The sequence below is a fragment of the Phyllostomus hastatus genome, unplaced genomic scaffold (assembly GCF_019186645.2).
Source record: "Phyllostomus hastatus isolate PE091 unplaced genomic scaffold, TTU_PhHast_1.1 phas_contig_38, whole genome shotgun sequence".
NCBI lineage: Eukaryota > Metazoa > Chordata > Mammalia > Chiroptera > Phyllostomidae > Phyllostomus > Phyllostomus hastatus.
The window spans coordinates 18192778-18214820 of NW_025333869.1; the positions used below are offsets into that span (position 1 = coordinate 18192778).

Below are 22043 nucleotides of genomic sequence, written 5' to 3' on the forward strand. Positions count from 1 at the left end.
ACTCTACTAGACTTGGAACTCCCCACAGTAGGCCTGGCCTTTCTTATCAAGTGTGGGGAACCCTCCACAGGGACTATGTTTGTCCACCAGACCAATTTCCCAAGGTGTATGCATGTTAGGGTGCACAGAGAGGGCCACTGCCTCCAACAGTGGTGTCTTCCTCTCTCTCATCACCCTCCCTGACACCTGGCCAGGCATGCTCATCGACAGCTATCTTCTCTGGGTGTGTGTAGGTGGGGGAGGGTGCAGACTCACCGTCAGACAGCCCATCAGGCTCTGCTCGAAGGGCCGCTGGAAGGCTCTTGGGTCCCCACACCAGTCCAGCAGCTCTGTGGCGGCATTGTGGAAGTTGGCAGGGTTCTGTAAGTGCTGTGGGAGAGGGAAAGGAGGAAGCATGAGGTCCCAGGTATGAGGCCAGTACAGGTAGCAGAGAAGACCCCAGGCCTTTTGGGGAGTAGGCTTGAAGGCCTGATTAATGAGCTTTCTCTGACTTCCCCTCACACACCTTCCCTTTGCATCTTCTCCCCCAGCCCAATCCATGGCAGCATGGGGATCAGCAGCCCCATTGTAAAGACAGGAAAACCAAGGTCTAGAGAAAGGCAATGATGGTAGATATTAAAGGGTTTTCTCTGGATGCTAGCAGTGTGAGAGGTGAACCCAGTGTATGGTTCAGAAGGGTGGCATCTGGCTTTCATACTTAGGGGCTGGCTTTTCCTGAGCCAAGACAGGCTGGCCCTGGAGCTTCCTTCTTTTTTATTTTTTTAAAGATTTTACTTATTTATTTTTAGAGAAGGAAGGGAGGGAGAAAGAGAGACAGAGAGAAACATCAGTGTGCGGTTGCTGGGGGCCATGGCCTGCAACCCATGTATGTGGCCTGACTGGGAATCGAACCTGCGACACTTTGGTTCGCAGCCCACGCTCAATCCACTGAGCTATGCCAGCCAGGGCTTGGAGCTTCCTTCTTGATGATGCCCACCAAACTACCTCTGGCTTTAGAGCAAACTCTGCTACAGTCGAATAGGACTGGAGCAAGGGAGCCTTAAGAGGCTTCCAGGCCACACCCAGCTGGGAAACACACAATGCCCAGGTTATTATCACACTGTGGTCTGGTATATGTGGCTTATTGACTCATGGTCTCCTGCACCCAGTCTGGCTCGGCTTGGCATGGGGGTGGAGGGCTACTGGCATTGTTGGGAGGGGTCCTGGCCCGAGCTCAGGCCCCTCCCAGTCAGTGGATCTAAGTTAACAGAAATTGAATTCTGGTGCCAAGGCCTCTCGATCCTGCTTCAGACTCAGGCCACCCCTCCCATATTTAACATTTATGCATGTCTTCCCAGGCCACATTGTGTTAGGCACTGAGCCCAGGGTCATGGAGCTCGTGGGGATGAAGCTGGGATTCCAGTGCTGGGTGTGCCTGAATGTGGGTCCTCCAGTGGGATATCTAGTGTCCACAAGGGTCAGAGTGTAAGGGGAAGGCAGTACCTTTTAAAGATCCTGTGGCCTTGGTGCTGGGAGAGACAGGGAACAATAGCTGCCCCTGGGGACTGCAGCATCCCTACCTGCAGCATGAGTCAGCCTCAGAGCCAGGGCAGGGAGGGGTCTTAGAAGCTTCTAGGTCCCAGAAGTGGGAAGGGGCTAAAACGTGTTGTGGGAGCCTCTGCGGGGCAGCAGCCCCTGAAGGTCACAGTCTGCCTTCCCCTCCTACTAGCTGCTGAGCTAAGGTGGCCTCACCTCTCCATGCTTCAGTTGCCCTGTCTGTAAAGTAGGGATGGCAGACCACGGTATGGCAGGGGGAATGTTTGTTCTTCCACTTACAGTTTCATGACTGTTGTCATGGATGTGGTTTGTGCAAGGCAAGATTTAAAGATGGGTGGAAGAAAGTGGAATGACTTAGAGTACTCTCCTTCTGTGGGAGAACAAGGAGAAGTGGAGATGACGGAAAGAAAGAGGGCAAGTGTGCACCAACACAGCCCTCTGTCCCAGGGGCTGGGGTGAGGATTAAAAAAGGTGAGGTTTATACGGCCGCTGGCAAAGTGCCTGGCGCGTGGGGTGCTCCCATGTGGGGCTGCCCTTGGCCCTGACTCTGTCTCCCAGAGGCTCTCCTGGAAGCACAGCTGTGCTCAGCAGCTTGAAGCCCTCGCTTCCCTCAGTACTCTTTCTGCAAAGGCAGAGCTCCTGAACTTGATTTGCAGAAGACAGGAGGAACTTCCACATATAGAAACTTGCCATTTGGGAGGGCAGCAGTGGGTCCTCACCTCTGTCCCTGTGCACTCTCTCTAAAACGGGTCTCCTCCGAGGCCATGGGTGGCACCTGGGTTCCACGCAGAAAGCCAAGCAAGTCAGCTAGTTCCCTGCCCAGCAGCCTCCCTCTGCTAACTGAGTTATTCCGTTTATTTACATGATGTCACACTTAATTAGTAGGGTCAGCAGCTGCCACAGGCTGCTCTCTGAGTTGCCTGCCCACAGCACCTCCACCCTCAGCACCACAAGTGGGGCTCTGGGCTCGCAAGTGGCCTCTGAGGCCAGGTTTAGGGATCCAGTTTTGTTCTGGCCCCTAACACCCAGACTTCCATATCTTGCCAGCCCCACGTCTCTATCCTCACCCTAGCCAGCTCACATGGCCATCAGCTTGGAGTCTGGGTGGTCACCTGTGGGCACAACTCATTGGTAGAAATAATGTTGGGCCTCCCATTCAGTGGCTGTTGCTCAGTAGCTTGTGGCCTTGATCAAGCCAACCCACCGCCCACCCCCCACTTCAGACCTTCTCGGTGCCTTTGTCACCCATTTTCACTATGAGGTGGCTGGAGTGTTCAGAGGGACTAGGCAATGTGAAATGAGTCAGGCAGACCTGGACCAAACACCTTCTCAGCCACTGAGCCACACTGCTCTGGTGTGTCCACGAGCTTAAAGTGGGGTGATGACAGCTTGCAGGGCTGCTGCAAGGTTTAGAAACAATATACTTAATGATATTTCCATCACAGAAGAGGGGCCAGGTAAGGACTAATATTGCTCTGTATACTGGGACCTTTGTATTACCTCTGGTTTCTTCTGTGAGCTTCTTGGGCATGGAAAGAATGCTCTGTTCACTTCTGGAACTGTAGATGGCCCAAGGCCAGGCCCATACAGAAATGGTCAGTGAGCAGTTAACTGTCCCAAGGATGGTCTACCTGTGGCACAGGCCAGCAAGCTGACTACTTCAGAACAGGTCCCCAGTGGCACATGGAGAAGCCAGGACTGCATGGGTGAGCTCAGTCAGCCTTTGATGGTCTGGGGATGGGAACATGGATCTGAACCATAGGCAGAGGCCTCCCCAGCTATGGCTGTGACTGGACACTAATATCTCATTCCCCATCAGAAAGCCTGCCCATCTCCACAATTCCTCAGAAGATCTGGGCTATATCCAATAGCCACTGAGTCTGTTGGGGCAGGAGTAGGGGACATCAATGCCCAGACCAGGGATTGGCTACCCAGACCAAGTGATGAGTGCATCTTCCTGTCAATCCACCTGTAAATCAAATGATCTATCCATGCATCCATCCAACAAAATATGAATCTGTTTATAACCATCTATCCACTTATCTACTGACCCATTCATCCATTCACTACTTTATCTAGCATTCATCCATTCATTCATCTACCTACCTATCTGCCTATCCATCTGAAATTTATTCAACCACTCACTCACCCATTCATTCATCCATTTATCCATCTATCATCTAAATCCACCCACCTAACTGTCCATGCATATGTCTATCCATCCACCCACTTTTCATTCCCTTACTTATCGATTTGTAAGTCCACCCCTGCTCCTTTCCCCCAGCATACATGGGCCTTACCCTGGCCTGTGCACTGTGCTAGACTGCTGACTTAGAGATGAATATGGCACATTCTCTGCCCCCAAGGAACTTAGTAGCCTTGTGAGGGGCCTGATATATGCCCTGTTCCTTTTTCTTCTGAGCTGTAGGGGTGAGGTAGCTGAGTGCCCAGGAAGCACTGGGCACTCAGAGATGGATGGTATAGATGCTTAACAAAGCATCTGGGGGTTGGGGAGGCTGCTGTGCAGGAATCGGCTGCTTTGCAAGGCTTTGCACGTGGAGCCCAGATGTACCAGTGACCTCTGAGTAGGGCACATTGTAGAGGGCACTGGTTTTCCCAGTACCTGAGGCTGAGAAGGGGAAAAGGCAGCTGAGCCAGAGGCCTGGAGGGAAGGTAGGCAGCAGGGTGCTGGTGGATGGCGAGTGCAGCAATGGCGAGAACCAAGGTGTGTGGTGGTGGAGGGAAGACTAAGCTGTAGAAGAGAGGCAGGGCCAAGAGTCAGAGGATATGAGGCCCCTGATGGGAGCCACAGCCTTCCCAGCCAGAGGCAGGCATAGCCGCCACATCTGTCATCCTCATAGCATGCAGACCTGCTTGCCTTTCTCTTCTGATTAGGATAAAGGACGTCTGAGAATCAACAGTCTTCAGCCAGCCACAGCCACCCTCTGGGGTAGCTGGGGAGCAGACAGACATCAATGCCGAGCTGTGTCTGACCGGAGGTACTGGAGGGGGGCATGAAGGACGCAAGGAACTCTGGATGGCCTGGAGGGCATCTGGACAGCCTGCTCACCCTCACAAACATGCCACTGTCTGGCCCAAAAGCAGAGCTCCATGTTGTGTGCGTGCACACATGGCATATGGGGTAGACTGGGAAAAGCAGCTGAGGTGATCCCTGGCCTTCCAGCTGCTCTGCCCTCAACAGCTGGGTGTGCATTACTGTGCCCATTCCACAGGCAAAGCGAGATAAAGTGGCAACTCAGGTAGCTAATGAGGGCTGGACCCAAGTTTGCTAGTAAATCTGAGCTCTGTGTGCCACACTTAGAGAGGGCTGGAGCCCTGGGAGTAAAGGCCACCCTGATTCCTGGTGATGCAGAACCAGGCATGAGGAGAAAGGTCAAGTTGTGATCAGGTCTTAGGAGCAGCTGTGTGTCTGGCACAACGAGAGTCTCACGCACGGGGGCACGGTTGCATTGTTGGGGGGTGGAGGGCACTGACAGTGATCCCTCATGGGCTGGAGAAACTGGGTCAAAGGCAGAGCCAGGAGAGCCCTGCAGAGGAGGAGGAGGGAGGGCAGGGGAGGGGAGAGCGCACGTCTGGTTTCTATTCTGTGACCGTGAACAAAGGCATAATTGGCATTTGGGAGAGCTGTTCGGGCTGAGTTCAATCTGTAACAAGTCTTCTTCAATTTCCTCTCCTCAGACTCCACACAGGCTTCCGAGATTGCTCTGCTTGATGCTAATGAGAGGACACACATCCCTCATTCCGGAGACTAGCCTCAGCTCCACTGGGCCCTGGCGCTCAAGAGGACAAGCTGCATTGGGGGCGGGGCTGTGGCTGGGGTGCTGAGACCAGTGGCCCATGCTGGTTACTCAAACATGCTGGTTACTAGAGCTGAAGCCAGGGGACACGCCCCAGCACTTCCCTCCCTGTCGCTGAGACACTGAGGACAACAGCCTTGCCACCATTAGCCGATCACCTGCCACATGCCAGCATGGGGCTATATGCTTCACTCACAATATTCTCCTCACAGCACCCTATGAGGTTGGCCTGATTGGCTGTATTTGATGAGTGGAGAAACTGAGACTCAGAGAAACAGAAGGACTGCTCATTGTGGGTACATGGAGCAGTGAGGATTTGGCCCCATGCCTGTGTCATGTCAAAGCCCACAGCCCTTCCACCATATCTGCTCCTTCCTGCAGTAAAATAATACTCTGGAGTCAAGGCACAGACGCTACCATGCAGAGCTGCAGAGAGCCTGAGTCAGAGGCTGGGCACACCCCTCCTGGCCTCCACTGGGGCTGGGGGGCCGCCTGTCCAGGCTCAGCCAGGCTTTTCAAAGTGGTGGTCTCTGGGCCCACTGTGAACATCCCCTGCCTCTGAATAATCCAGACAGGTTGCTGGCGGGCAATTCGCCTCTCAGGCTTGGTGTGGGCATTGGCAGGAGGGGGAACTCACCACCCTCAGGGAGAAAGCCCTGCCAGTACCAGCGGGGCTGGGCTGTGTGACTTCAGGGGACTCCCTTCCTCTCTCTGTGTCTCAGTTTCTATTTTTGTAACATGATCTAATTTCTCAGGACCTTTTCTTTTCTGTTTCTTTATAGAAAAATCACTGGAGCAGAGAGGTGGGAACTTGGATCTGTGAGTCCTAGTCAAGACTAGGCACTTGACTGCATCCTCACAGAGCACTCAGCAGAGCCCAGAGAGGGCAAAACACTGGCCCAAAGTTACATAGCTGGGAAGATAGGGGAAGGGACAGGGCAGAGCCAGCCTTTGAACGCAGATGTGTGAGATTCCAGTGTTAGGCTGGCCCATGCCAGCAATGTTCTCCCAAGGTGGGTGGCCAAGGAGCCCCAGATAGTCGACCCATGCATAACCTCCATAACCTCCACGAAGAGCCCCAGATGCCCAGCCACAGGGGACAGCACCCCAACTGCCTGTCCTTGCCAGCTGCTGGGCAGCAGAGGTGTGAATGCGGGCCACACACCCACCTGCTTGATGCACTGCAGTCGGTCATTGGTCTGCTGGATGTGCCTGTCCATAGAATTCATTCTGGCCGTTTCACTGGGTTCTACCCGAGAGCCATGAACGTTGTCCAGCCTGTGAAGAGAGAGGACAGTGGGTGTCACTGGGGTTATACCTGGCCTTCTAGCCTTTTAGCCACCTTCCAACCCCAATGCTGACATTCTGGCCCCAGTGGCTCCCAGCAGGTTCCTGGGCCCTTTGTGGGCCATGGTGGCCTCTGCCCCAGGCAGCCCTGCACTGAAGGGAAGAACCAAGGCCCCAGCTGCCCAGCCAGCCCTTCCCCATGCTTGGCCCCAGGAGCCCTGCTGGGATTGAGGGCAGGAGGTGCTCCTGGGTGTTCTCTGTGGTGACTAATGTGAGCACTGGGCAGGCATATCCACTATGGGACATGCAACTGCAAACTCAGACACACGCACTTCTATGCACACATGTGCACTTGGTGGTGGGGGTGGGACAGCAGCCTTATCTTTAGATTCCTGGTTCAGGGCTTAGCCCACTTGATTTGGCTGTGTGTGGGGGCCGGGGGGGGGTCTTCCCATGTGACCACTTTCACTGCATACGTGGTGTAAGTGCAGCAGTCCTGTCAAGGGTGCCATGTGCCTCCTCAAATCCTCCCTGCTTTAGAGTTCTTCACACCTTAAAAACCACTCCCAATTCTACTTTTTCCCCCTTGGCCTCTTAGGAAAGAAGGAGGGAAGGAATTAGCACCACCTCCATTTTCAGACAAGAAAACTGAGGGCCACTGAGAGGAAGGGAGTTACTCAGGGTGGCCCAGTGAGTCAGCATCAGAGCCAAAAAGGAACCAGGGCTCTGAGTGCCAGCCCACGACTGAGTGGCCTGGGTACGTGGATGTCCTGGTCACCAGGCTCACTCTTTCCGAATGGGCGGTGGGCTCGGAAACATGAACATGAGTGCCATTTCTTCCCAGGTGGTGAAGCTAAGTGGAGGAGGCTCCCTGAACTCCAGAAAGACCCGGGAGACTCCAGGCCTCTCCAGAGAGGCCACGATGGTAAAGGGAGAGATGGAGAGAGTGTTCAGCTCTAGTGTACCCACTGCTCAGGGTTCCTTGGGCCAAAGCAGAAGCCTGCCCACTGCTGGGTGGGTTTGACTTCCCACAATGCAGTGGGTATCTCAGACTGCAGACATGTGGGTCAGACACAGGGCACTGAACTGAGGCTCATGGCCCCAGGCCTTCTCTGCTACCCTGAGGCTCCTCATCTCTGGCCATGTCACCCAAGGTCCCACTGACTAGGCTCTTTCTGTATGCTGGGCCTGTGAATTCTTTCCTTTTCTCTTCATGCTCAATCTGTAAGATTAGAATTGTCTCCTTTTTACAGATGAAGAAATTGAGGTCCAGAGACCTGCCAAGACCCCATGGCTCCAGGGTGCCTGGACTGTATCCATATGCCTGTCCACTTCCATGCCCTACACTCTGCCCCCAGCACATGCACCTTCACAGCACACCGGGCCCTAGCCTTGGGAAGAAAGTCCTGTTCCTCCTCCAAGGAGCTCTTGACTAAACAGCTCCCCTAGAGCACTCCTTATTGTTCCTCTTGTGCTTGGAAAGGCTGCTCACTTGTGTGGTTCAAAACTGAGAAAGTCTGCAAGGGTATCCAGTGAAGTGCTGGTCCAATCCCCAGACCCCAGGTACCCTTCCTGGGGGGCCCAGCCGTCAGTCTCCTTCTGAGGGGCTTGCTTAGAGAAGCAAGTACCAGTATGAATGTGTACCCTCCACCCCTTTAAATACAAACATAAGACAAAAGCATTGTACATGCACTCTCTGTACCCTTGATTTTTCCCTCTTAATATTATCTCAAAGTTTCTTTTACATCAAGACATAAGAGCCTTTTTCATTTTTTAATGGCTGTGCAGTGTTCCAAGATACAGATGAATCATCTAGCCCCACCAGGGGCTGTTGTGAGGTCTGCAGCTCAAGAAAGGCCCTTCTGCTCAGGGGGCTCACATGCCAGCCTGGTGATAAAGCCTGAAGCCATCTCCAAATTTCATTATTGCAAATAGTGTTGCAGGATCACCTTTTATATTGGCCACATCGTCCGTGTGTGAGTTAATCTGGAGAACATGTTCTTAGAAGTGGAGTTACTGGGTCACTTGAGCATTGTACTTTTGATAAGTGCTTTCTGGGTCCACTTTATCTTGGAGCTCTCCAGCAAAGAGATAAAAATGGGGATAGTGCCCCATATTTATTTCTTCTACCCTCAACCCACCAACCATCCTTCTACTCATCCCGCTTATCACACATTTATCCACCCAGACAGCCAACTTCTCCATCCATCGTTTATCCAGCGCAGTGCCTTTCCATCCATCCACCCATGCATCCGCATAAACATCTCCAGTCTCCACATACCCATCCACGAATGCTTCCCATTCACCCAGTAAATGCTTTTCAGCATCTATACAGTGCCGTTCCTATGCTAGATCTATGTGGCAGGCAAAGATTAAAATGAATTTTCTTATGTTCAAGAAACTCTTGGTCTAAACCTGTATTCACTCTAGGTCATCTTTCAGGTCACCATTGCTGAGCTCCTCCTATACATTAGGTGCTGGTTCAGTCACTGGGCACAGACAGTGTTAACATACACCCTCCCACATTACAGATGAGGAAACTGAGCTTGGAGGTTGTAGTAACAACTAGCTTCAGAATCTGGCTTTTCCATTCCAGCCTAAACTTCCGTACAGGTCCTCGGGAGGTGCCAGGGGGTCCCTGCAGGAGGCTTCTCTGATGTTGACATGTGTCCTGGCGGGGGGGCGGTGAAGGTGTCCCCCGGCAGGGGCTGAGTTTATGTGCGCAGAACCTCCGCCAGGCGAGTACTTCTGGGGCCAGGGACAAATTGTGGTGGACTCAGCAAGGAGGAATATGGGGGAGCCCCAAGTGGGAGAAAAAACTGGCATTTCCAGGGAAGCCACTGTGGTTCTTGATGTTAAACCCCCTCTGAGTCGAAGGGACCCTGGTGGTGTCCTAGGCATCACATGGCACACAGTCCCCACGATAGGCACGGGTGAACACTGGCTGCTAGAGTCACCATTAAAGAGTGCAGTTTCCACAGCCAGCCGAAGGGAACCATTAAACAAAAGCCTGGGTTAGTTCCACAGGGAGCACAAAGACACCCCAGGTCTTTGCAGGCTTCAATCCCCCATCTTCAGGCCACAGCAAGGACAAAGGGCCTGCGGAGAGCCAAGTGGCCAGCAGGGTGCACTGTTGATGAACCTAAGCACCCAGAGGGGCTTTGAGAAGGCTTCTCTGACTTTCTAGGCCTTGGTTTCCCCATTTGTAGAGCAGGGTGTTGAGGGGGAGGGGATTAGATGGTCTCACAAGGCTCTATCCCTAAGTAGGAACTTTTCCCAGGGTAGACAAGACATTTTGTCTAGGGTCAGAAATCTAGCAGGGCTGTGATAAAATACTTGTTAAGTGACTAACCGATCATTTCTGGAGCCTGTGGGTGCTCAGCCCACCCAGGGAAGCCCCTAGAAGACATCAGAAATCCAGACCCACCTAGGCAGAGTCACCTTTGGGCCCAGAGGCAGTGGGGCCACAGGTCTCACTTTAGGAAGCAAACGGAAGAGGTGGGGTTGGGGTGGGGGGAACAGAACTGTCCAAGTTCAGGTCAGTCTCCATGCCAGCTCATGGCAATCCCATCTGGAAGCCAGTGGCTGGGCTGAGCTGGCATCTGGACTCAAAGATTCTCAGAATACCAATAGCCAAAGATCCTTTAAGGTCTCACACTGACCTAACTATTGGGCTGGTTTTATCTGGGGGAGCCCAAGGCCCACAGTGGTTTGTCCAAGGCCACACAGCACATCTGAGCTGGGTCCAGCCCCAGAGTGTTTTTGCCCCAGGCTAGGGCTCCATGTACAGAAACCGAGAGATGAACAGAGGGGCCTGGGACACCTGTAAGACCCATAGGGTGAGTGGCAGCCAGCAGGAGAGACACCGTAGATCATAATCATGTGTCATGTGTATCTTAACCTATAATAAAAGAACAAAATGACTGGCTGATTAAGGAGGCACTCACAGGTGAGATGAGATCGTTAAGCTGCTGAGATCAATGGAATGTCAGGGTTATTACCATCAGGAAGGGATGGGGCTCGCAGCTCTGGCCCCTGCAGAAGAGGGGTCAGGACATGGAAAGTTGAGGGTCCCAGACAAAGGGTGGGCTAAAGTAGGCATGAGAGAGGAGCTTACTGAGGGGTAGTCTGGGATCTTCCATTTGTTCTGCACCTGCTATGTGCAGGCACCAGTCCTGGACCTGTGCGATGCTAATTTACTTAGTCCAAAAGGCTCAGAGAGGTTGCATGACTTGCCGGGGATCACACGGCTGAAAGATGTTGGGTTGAGATTCAAACTATCTGCCTTTCTGTTGTTCTTTCCACTCCACCAAGACAGGAGACTCCTGGAAGTTCCCACCCTAGGCTGTGACTGGCTTCAAAGAGATGTCTCCTTGGTTCCACCTGAACCATCCAAATCCATCCACTTGCTTCCAAGGCCACTGGGCTCCCTGCATGCTGGCTGGCGTCACAAAGTGGCCAGTGTTCAGTGGCCAGCAGAGGTCGCCCTCTGCCACAGGAGCGCTGCTGGGACACAGCTTGCTCCCTCCTCAGAGCCTGGATTCCTATAAGCCTTTATAAATCGCTACAAATCCTCCAGGGCTGCAGCCCGAGCGCTCACCGTGGCACTCCCTCCCAAATGGAGATAGTGTTTTGGGCATGGCTCTGGGTACGTCCATGGCCCCAGCCCTTCCACGTGCCTATCTGCCTCTAAATGCAGAGTGGGCTCAAGTAGTCAAGCCCCCAACTCCTCTGGTCCCTGGCCCTGTCTCCTTGTTTGAGCAGCCCGCAGCCTGTAGGAAGTGCAAAGCTAGTCAGCTCAGGGGCCTGGAGGAGACCCTGCTCTGCCACTTCTTCCAGGCCTCAGTTTCCCCATCTAGAAAATGAAGGCTAGCCTCCCTTAAAACTCCAGCATCTTAGGGTTTCTGTGTCAGGAGCTCTAGCTGTTTGAACTCCATCTCAACAACTGGAGAATACTTGGCTTTCAAACAGCACAGCCAGCCTGCCCCAAGGTGGGCCCGGGAAACTCCTAGAGGCCTGCTGTTCTAGGGGAGCCTAAGACTGTAGGTGCTACACACTTGTCCTTGTACCTTATGCTCGCTCAGCCTGGCTTCACTGCACATAGGTAAGTTTTCTGATGGATGGCCAATGATCTCATTGGTCTATCTTCCCAACCCCTAGTTGAGCTCTTGAAGGGCCAAGGTCTCATTTTACACTTTTCAGCACCTAGTATAGCGCTGACCAAGTTCACCTTAGTGGTGCCTAGCACAGAAGACATGCCTCAGAAAAGTCAGCTGCTATTAAGCACACAGGGCTGCTCAGACAGTAGCATACTGAGAGCTGAAAGGGCACTGGGGGACCACCTGGTCCTGTGCCCTCGAGGCAGGAGCTGAGAGAAGAGAAGGACCCAGAGGGGAAAAAGGGACAAGAAGGACTGGAACCCAGCTGGCTGTTCTGAGTTGGGCCCCGGGTTGTCTTGGGGCTCTATGGAAGCATGTCTCCTGGTCAGAAGGTTGGGGAAGGCACATGGCCCTCAGGGGGCTCCTCTTAGGACCAGGGAAGCAGGGTGTTCTTTGCTGCCCAACAGGTATGTCAATGGAGCCCTGGAGGTAGCTCCCCAGGATGGTAGGCCAACATCAGCTATACTAACACTAGTGTGTTTTATTTTTTACTTTTGAAGCCAAACAAGTTAACCAGTCCACTTAACACAAGCACCTAAGGCAGATGTTTTGCTTATGTGTGTGCATACACAAACATAGGTACCCCTTTGCATACTTAAGATGTACATGTACACACTCTATGCACTCGTTGGCACAGATGCACTTGAGCACACACATCTCATGACAGCTTGCACAGGCAAGTGGCGGGGTCCCCAGGGGAGCTGTGTGAGCAGTGGTGTGCAGAAATGATTCAATCACCCCGCACATCTGCAGCTCAGGTCCCCTGGGGTGAGCGGCACTGGCAGTGGGGGTGGAGGGCCTGTACCCACAGCTTGCAGAGTAGAGGGTGCATTCCAAGACGTTGCCAGGGCCAGTGAGCGCTCCATGCCACGCTTGGGACCTGCCCACTGCTCACCCTGGTGGGGGATCATGGGGGCCCAGAGGGACCTATTCCGGCCAGCCCCTTTACCAGCTCTCAGACTCCGAGAGAGATAGATATCACCGGCCCTGGGTTCAGCAGTGACCTGCCAACCCTGAATGTGACGGCATCAGCTCAGGTCTTCCTCAGCTTGACCTCTACCTTCTACCACTTCCAGGCACACCCCCTGAGTTTCCCCCATCTCCTGGACTGTGCTCTGAAGATCACACCTCCCCGTCTTTGCCTCCTCCTCTCAGCCTGAAATGCCTGCCCCTTCATCCAGAAGGCTGCTTCAACTGTCACCTGCTTCTTTGTTGGTTTCCCCCAGCAGAGCCACTCACTTCTAATCTTCTGTTTCCAGTGCCTCTGTCTCGCACCCTACCTTGGCGGTACGAGACAATGGTGTATCTTTGTGTCCATCTCCCCCACCAGCTGGGCTGCCATCTAGTCATGAATTCCCAGAGCCTAGCCCAGGGTTTGGTACCCACCAGGTGCTCAGCAGTGCTCATTAGACGGATGGATGGATGGATGGATGAATGGATGGATGGACAGCCATTGTGATCTAGAGTGGCAATAATGAACACCTCAACGACCAGCCCTAATCAGAGGGTCTTGGGACTGGGAGAGACTTCAACAGTCCAGTCCAGGATTCTCAGGGAGTGATGCATGTACTACTGGCGGAAGAATTATTTTAGGTGGTCCATGGGATCACTGCTGATGTGTGAATACTATTATTTAGGATGAGGATAAATTAGGGAGCAATGGCAGACCTAAATGGGTTAAAGAACCACCTTAAACAGTACAAATGGGATGAAAGTGACTGAGGGTAGGGAAGCACTGACATAGTCCAAGGCCCTCCTCATCTTAAAGGTGAAGAAACAGAAGTTCAGAGAGGTTAGGGCCACCCGTGGGGGCACACGTATGTGACTCTTCCACTCCTAGTCCTTGGGAGACTGTACGCTGCCTGGAGTCAGAGGAAGAGGGTGGTGGTGAAGCCGAGACAGGGAGAAGACAGTGACTTTGTGCCCTATCCCAGGGAAGTCAGGGAAGGGCAGATGGACAGGAGATGAGAAATAGAGAGGGAAGCAAGAGGCAGCTCTGGGCAGCTGCCCAGGACCAGCTGCTTCCCACTCTTGGCCAGGCAGCTGGAGCTGGCTCTTGGGCCAGCTTGAGGCCTGGAGCACAGTGAGGCTCCTGGGTTAGGGGTGGGCCCTGAGTCAACCCTTCCTGGCTGTATGAGGTTGTAAGAAGCTGTTTTATCTCCCGGAGTCTGTGTCCTCAGTTGTGCAACAGGAAGGTGCCTCTCCTCACTGCTGCACTGGACTGAGGAGCTGACGAAGTGCAATCACTTAGGGGACAGTGCTCTGAGAAGAGAAATTCTGGTTTGGACATGAGCTCTTCCAAATCCAGTTCCTCCCTCCTCAGCTCAGGGAGTGCTCCATGCCACGCTTGAGAAGGCTCCATACCTCCTGACCAGAGTTCAGACACTATGGCTTGGCAACTGGGGCTCCTGGAAGGGTGGACCCACTTCCCTCCACAACCCAGTCTCCCAGCACCCACCCTCGTCTACAGCAGCACCCACTGTCAATGGTGGTCAGTGGGATGACACAGTGCACCCTTGGTGTGTCAGAGTTGGGGCTTCCTGAGGGCCAGCCCCACATTGCCACACTGGACAACCTGCTCTGGGACACAAACGTTAATAGAGGGAGGACAACTTACTCGGGAGAATGCATGTCGATGTCGCCCTGACAAAGGTGCCGGCCCCCTGGTCAAGCCCACACAGGGCTGGGAATCCCGGCTGTGTTCTCCATTGTGCCTCATCCCTCTGTGCACATGCGGCCTAGCAGGCATGGGCTGTGTCCTTGAGGCCCTCAAGTGCCTCCTGCCACCCTCTGGAGGCACTTCGAATCTCTGGCCTCAGGGTGAATTTCCTTTGGCAGCTCCCTTCCCAAAAGGTGAAGGAGGGCCAGATTCAGCCCTGGACAAGGTCCTGCACCCATGGCAGCCCTGGGCAAGGTCACCAAATTCAGCCCCGTGGAGTGTGTAGCCATCCCAGTGCTATGCCCCTGCTTTTTGTGTTCTCAGAGTGGAAAGAGAAACACAACCACGAGGTTATTCATGTCATCTCACTTGAAGCCTCAGAGTTCTACTATGATGTTCCAGTTACTATTACAAAACTGAGGTTCAGAGAGGTCCAATGACTTGCTCAAGGTCATACCACCCCTTGAACTCCCAACTGACTACAAAGCCCACGGTGTTTTCCTGTATATTCTCTCCATGGGAATGTGACATGCCTTCCTCACTGGACACTTCCTTCCCTGCCCCAACTGCCCTGCATGTCGGGACAGCGGCTGTCATTCGAGGAGTGCTGAGGATGGCACGGAGATGGGGGAGTCAGAGTCCTGCCTAGTCCTGCCTGATGCTGCTGGGTGCTGGGCCTGCGTCACAAGCCTTCTGCAGGACGGCCACACCCATGCAGTGGCCTTGACCTGGCCTTGTCTAGAGGCTCTTGTCTGTGATTCCAAGGGCTCAGATGCTATGAAGTGGGAAAGAGGCAGGGTGGGAACAGTTTCCTGAGGGCCCTTGGAGGACATGGGGTGGAATAAGGCTGGCGATGGAGCCAGGCCCCCTCACCACCAGCTGGTGCCCTGTAGAAGGTTGTAAATACCCTGCAGATGTTCTTACAGCTCTGGCTCCAGGGACAAAGAGGTGTTCCCCACTGCACCCTCCCTAACCTCGGCTCCTCAGGGCTCCAAATCTACCCACTTGGCATTTGCAGGGAGGTACAGACAGGAGCTGGACCAATGGCATGCCAGGGAAAGCCAGACAGAGCTAGATGAGCCTTTAAGGTATCACCTGGCACAGGAATGGCAAGACTATGGCATGCTGGACACCACCCCCACCTCTTGCACCCTTGACAGGTGTGGCCAGTCAATCACCACACTTCCCGCTGAGTCTGGACATGCTGTGCCCATGCTCCACACGTGCTTCTGCCCAGCCATTCTTAATCACCTGACATGGACATAAGAGAAGAAAGCTTTTGGAAAGGCTTCTTTAAAAGGGGAGTAAATAGAGGCCTAGTGAGGGAGGGTTTAGCCTGAGGTCATCAGCCAGTCAAGGTGTAAGCAGAGATTTGCACGCAGATTGGCCAATTTCTGACTTTGTGCTCTTTCACCTACTTGTGATGCAGAGCCAGCTTCCTTGAGTGGAGAGCCCACATATAGGCCACTCAGGTGAGCTGGCCACGCTGCAATAGCCTTATGTCACAGCCTCACAGCAGCTTGCAGACAAGTACTATCCCATTTTGCAGATGAGAAAACTGAGGCTCAGAGTTGGTGGGAGCTTTCTTTGTGGGGAACATAAGGCAACAGCTGTTCCTCCAGAGTTTGGGCTTTTATTTTTACTAACTGGATATGCCTTCTCCTTTAGTCAATTGCTGTGAACTGTCCAATTTTTTTTTAATTTCTCAAAAAATAAAAAATTAGAGAAACAAAAAATCAGAAAGTAGGCTTGACCTAAAAGTAGAAGATGAAAAAGAACAGTCCTTATGGCTTAGATCTTCAGGGGACCTGGGGATCTGCTCAGGTCTATTTACAGATGGGGAAACAGAGGCCCAGGGCAAGCAGGGTGTGGATGGAACCAGAGCCCTGGAGACCCCATTATGGGTCGGAAGTGGGGGGTCAGGGCCCACACCCTGGCTCCCCTTAACTTCTCTGCTCTTTCGGTCCCTAGTTACATCTAGACACCCCCTGCAGATGCCCACCCAGGCTAGGCTGTGGTCACAGACAGCTAAGATGCAGAGGGCCGGCCTGTGGAGCTCCCAGCAGTCCGGAGGTGGGGTGAGGTAGGACAGGGTGACTGTGGCAGGTGTGCCAAGTGTGATAGGAGTAGGGGCTCTGCTCCCACTGGGAAAGCCCTGCCATTTCCCTTACAGAAGTCCTACAAGGTCCTCATGGATCTGTGTGGAGATTTTCACCGTGTCAGGCTCAGGCTGGCACACTGACCCCATAACCCCCTCTCCTCCCTGCAGAAGGCCCTCTGTGGGGGGCATAGGGGGTGTTCAGGTAGGTCTGTTGCCCATTCACTCCACCTATCATCTGGTCTATACTGGGGGAGTCTCTGGATGTCAGGTTACTTGGGGACTGGGCTACCCCCATCCCAGACTGGGAGTGGAGGTCTCATTCCTGAGAACCTTCAGGGACAAGCTAGGCACCCCACAGGCAAACTGAAAATGCTTCCCGATGTCTAGGGAGACAAAAATTCACACTAGGTGCTCCTAAGCCACATGCTGACTCGGTGCTCTAACTGTGCAAGGTACTGATGTCATAACCTCATTTCACCCTTTGTCACCTCATTTTACATGGGCAGTATTGCTTAGCAGTTTAGGATACCAGGCTGCCTGGGTTCAAATCTTGACTCTGCCATTTCCTAGTTTCTGTGACTTAGGACAAAATGCCCTCTACATGCCGCAGGCTCTGCATCTGTAAACCAGAAGCAATAATAGTAGTGCCTTACTTCACAGGCTGCCGTGCTCATTAAGTGAGGCAGTGAGTAGGAAGTGTTCGTTGGCTCTATGCAGGACCCAGGTGGGCCTTATCATTTCCATCACAGGCGGGAGGAAACTGGGCAGAGGGGGGTTCTTGCTTGTTGAGGGGAGAAGAAGGGAGTTAAAAGCAACCACCCAGACATTAAGATCTTTGACCTTTTTTCAAAAAAATTCTGTATCTAAAACTTACTTTTTCAAAACATTGTAACATCTTAGGCGGAAGCTCCATTTTCGCAGCAACAAAAGGGGTCATACTCTGGATGGAGGGTGGGAGTGAGGCTGCCCACTCTGCTCACCCTCACACAGGGGTCTCTGGGCTCAATGCCAGGCCACCGAGGTTGTGGGCGGCTGAGGCAGGGGTTCTGCACCCACCAGCCAGAATACCAGGTTGAGGAGCAGGAGGGGCTTGTACTGGTGGCAAAGGCCAATTGTGGAACATTCCAGAAGGAAGGAATGATAAGGTTGGAGCTATAGGGTACATGAGCTGAGCACTGCTCCTCTAGTGCAGCAGCCTGGATGTCCAGGGATGTCCGTCCAGGTGGGCAGTGTCACTGATGAAGGCAGGGAGACCAGACAGGGACCACTGCCTCTTCTGAGCAAAAGGAGGGTGGTGGCCCAGACACCCCAGCAGAGGCTGCCTGAGGTTAGATCCTCCCTGAACAAAGGATTCTCTAGTCAGATCTGTGGGGGGAGGGGGCGTACAGAGCTGCAGATTCTACTCTCCTGGAGATTACTAAAGTACTCTCACAGGTGAAGGGCCTTAAAGAATCTGGCTTTTCCCACAAAGTTAATGGATTGCAAAACACTTTTTTTCCCACTAGACACATTTTAAAATCCCATAGAACTAGTTTTCCCAGAACTCATTTTGAGAAATTCAGACCTAAGAGGTGTGGCTACAGGGTGGAGAGGCTGGAGAGTAGGGAGAGAAAACACCAAGGCAGCCGGCTGGCTGGTGGGCTGGGGGAGGGTTGCCAGGTGGGGTGGGGGTCAGAAGCTGGTGTCTGCAGGAAGAGAAGCCACAGGGTGCTCTCACTACCATCTGAAACGCCTTCCCACCAGGACTGGGATTCTGGATTCCGAATCCAATATCATGGCCCGCTTCATGAAGCCACTTGGATATACCTAACCAGCAAGGGCTTACCTGCCTGAGGGCCCCTCAGCTCTGTGCCCCCAGTAGGGCTCGCTCAGGCCACTTGCTGAAAGGGCATAGACCACAGGAAGGTCAAATGAGCTGCCGGAGGCACAGACTGGCCCCTTCTCTGCTTTGCCTAATGGGAAGACAGCCCCGGCCAGGCGCAGGACCCAAGGTGGCCCAGACAGCCAGAGTTGTCTCCCTGAGGCTGTGGGGGCAGGTAGCCTCAGAAATCTCAGTTCCTAATTTGAATAACAGTTAGAATATATAGGTATCACTAAGTATCTATAGTGTGTCATGAGGCACCTTTGGCATCTTATGTGAATTATCTTTATAACAATATAGCCAAAGGTAGAGTGATTAGGACCATGTACAAATGGGAAAACTAAGATGAAATGATTAACAAACTTGTCCAAGATCAGAAAATGGCAAAGTGGGCTTAGAATCCCCATCTGTCAGACTTCAGTCCAGCATCCACCTCCCAAGCCAAGCTACCTGCACACTGCCCTGGGGCTGGAGGTTGGGAAAACTGCCACCGACGGCTGGGCTCCAGACTGTCCCAAAGGAGGCCCTTCAGCTCAGCCATTCACCCAGCGCACTCTATGCCAACTGGCTGTGCCCAGCTGAGTGGGACACATGGACAAGAGACATTGGTCCTCAGGGGGCTCCTGACCTGGGTGGGGCATGTCCTGAGCATGCCAACGTGTGGACAGTGTTGGGGACACACAGCTGACGTCACTGGGCCTGTCTTCGTGGCTCCTGAAGGATGGAGCTCTTTGAGATGTCATGTACTGCTTGCTCCCTGTGAGACTGGCAGAGGGCACTGGCCTTCTGTGAGCGCTCACTCTATATCAGGCCCTTTCACACACAGTGTCTCACCTAATTCTCACACCGACCCAGGAAGGTGGGCATCAGTCCTCAGACTTTATAGACGAGGAAACTGAAGCCCAGAGAGGTTATGTAACTTGCCTAAGGTCACACAGTGGGGCAGTGGGGTTGCCTGGAATGGTATCTGGGTTAGAGTCACTTCAAAGGTCCACCCAGCCTGATGCAGGACGAGAAGAGGGTGCAGGCACTCCTGCCAGGCCCAGGTCACTGAGTGATCGTGACACTCAGTCCTTCGACTTGACTCTCTGCCCCTGGTGAAATGGGGCGGGGTCAGATGGTTCCTAAGGTATTTTCTAGCTTTCATGCTCTGGCAGGAGGCTGTGGGAAGAAGGGATTAAACAAAAAAGTAAGATGACAACCCTGACTTCCAGAAGCCTAAAATCCAGGTGACAAGCTGTTCCAACTCACCCGCTGGCAATGCCTGCCAGGAGGCTAGAACAGGGCTGGGCTGGGGGCATCCCCACAAACTTTCTGGAGGAGGGGGGTGGAGTCAGGCCCTGAGGGCCAGGAGGTTTGGGCCCCAGGGACAATGTGGCTGGGCAGAGAGCCAAGACTTGGGAATGGGCTGGGATGGGGTGGGGAAGGCCAGTCTTATTTCAGAAATAAAACCACATGCCCAGTGCCCTTTGACCAGGCCTGGCCAATCAGCCTGGCAGGGTGGCATTAGGGTCTTTCTTATGGGAGAAGGTATTGAAATGAGGCAGAATGTTCACAATTCATCTGCTTTTTAATTAACTTGCCCTGCTGCCTTAAGTGATTCCCCGCTTATGCTCATTCTTTTGAAAATTCCAAAGTGCTATTTCTGACCTGTGATTTACTATTGCCGTACGTCTCTATAAGCAGTGTTTTAGCTTAAGTGGCAGTTGCATATTAATTACAAAGTTAATTATGTGCTGTGTAATCATGCTGTAATTCATTAGTTTACACTCGGAGAGCCTCATGCTAATAACGAGATCTGACAGAGGGTTTCAGGAATCACCAAGAAATTCCCATTGACGATCCAGAATGGGCTGAAAAGGACTGGAGACCCCACCAAGGCACTTCCTTTGGACCCATTTGCTTGACCTGAGCCCAGGTCTTCATGCCCCTGGAGGCTGTCAGGATGCTGGACCTGAGCTGCCTGGGGCTCTAACAGCACAAGGGCTGGAGCGCAAGCTGCCTGCAAACCCTGGTCTGCTGAGGATAGTGGAAAGAAAACCCAGCTGGGTCTTGTTTTCCCCCCACGGAAGTTCAGGGACAGGAACAGAATTTGTTTAAAATTATTTACGGAACAGAGAGTCAGTTCTAGGTGAAAAATAACTGCTCGTATCACTAAAGTGGCCCTGGGAACACTGACCGAGTGGCAGACCTGGAAGGGGCCTCAAGACCCAGGTCTGAGGTAGTTGTTCAAATGGGAGACCCAGGCCCAAGAGAGGGGTGGCACGGAGGAGCATATCTGGGGTTTGGGTCAAAGTCCCTTCACATCCTTTTCCTTCTCTACTGTCCCCCCCTAAAGCATCCAGGAATCTGAAGTGAACACTGGCCATGTTTCTCTCTCCCCTCTTTCCTGTTTTGTTTTGTCTCCTAACAAAATAACCCATGGGATAGCCTCACTTCACTCCTTAGACGATCTCAAAACCGCACTGAGGCCCAGGAGCCTGGTCTGTGAACTGGGGTGACAGGTCCCTGCCTCCTTGCACAGCATCAGATGATAGAGGGGAAGGAAGCCTGGTACTCCAGACCCTGCCCACACCTTGAGTGCTCAGGGGATTCTTTTCTGCAACCATCTCTTCCCAGGCTATATGTTGCCAGCCTCTGAAGAATCCCCTACGCTACTCCAATGGCATTTAAAAGTCAATGTGAGTAAAGCCAGTCTTGCTGTAATCACCCTCCTCTCACTGGCAAATCTGCAGATCAAATTTCAAGCCTGTGTTGCGTGAGGGGATACAAAGGCTGTGACCTACCCCCGGACATAGCTATCTGGTGGCTGAGACCCTCTGCTTTCCAAATATAAACCTGCTTGTTTTATTTCTGCTGACAGCTGAATGAAAAAAAAAAAAAAGTGGAAGTCCTTCCCCTCCTGGCTCTAGTCAACAAGAGGAGAGAAGGACTCAGAGCCCCAGCTGGCACGGGAGGAAGATAAATAAGAAAAAAACAAAACATGTCCTTGTGCTACAGTGGAACATTTAAAAAAGAGGTGAAAAGCACAAGGTCAGGGGCAGATTTCATTTTCTATAATTTCAGCAGGCTCATGGAGGAGGCATGATGCTGCCGACTCGGCAGTTTTGGGGGAATCACTTTTGGAGGGAACTCATTTTGGGGGAGGAAGGGGTGCTTAACAGCCAAAACGCTGTGGTTTCTTTCCTGGGAGCCCTTTAGTTTCCTTGGCAACAGGGAAGTCCAGCCTCCAAAGTTCTGCTTAAAGACCAGGGCCTGGCCTGGGATGCTCCCAACAGTTACCCATGGCCAAGGCGTCACCATCCTGCTGGCACAGGCAGTGAGCTGGTGGGGGGAGAGGTGCAAAAATGTCGGCTCTGCAAAAATGTGGGCACCAGTCCCTATCTCTCTTCCCCTCACCCCCAGCACTTGTGCAGGCAGCTACTCATTCCCAGATCACTGCTTTCCAGGGCTTTATGGCTGAGCAGGTAAAAATGCCAGAAAACAGCTTGGAAGCAAGTCTGCATTTGACAGCACCTGAGGATCCCAAGGGAGCAGGAAAGGCTCTGGGGTGGGCAGCTGATGGACTAGCAAAGCCGGGCCTCATGTCCAGCATGCTTCAACCTTGTGTGGCTAGCATAAG

General features: G+C 52.9%; 1 protein-coding gene across 5 annotated transcripts in view; it reads right to left on the minus strand.

Annotated features, from left to right (window-relative positions):
- Positions 1 to 22043, minus strand: part of ZMIZ1 (zinc finger MIZ-type containing 1) — a 227258-nt gene that overhangs the window by 99094 nt on the left and 106121 nt on the right. For all 5 annotated transcript variants that reach the window (XM_045841873.1, XM_045841874.1, XM_045841875.1 and 2 more), the window contains exons 4-5: positions 6524 to 6632; positions 256 to 369 (exon numbers count right to left, since the gene is read on the minus strand). In XM_045841873.1, the coding sequence (XP_045697829.1) occupies positions 256 to 369; positions 6524 to 6583 (174 nt within the window). In that variant the 5' untranslated portion in view covers positions 6584 to 6632. The remainder of the gene's footprint in view (positions 1 to 255; positions 370 to 6523; positions 6633 to 22043) is intronic.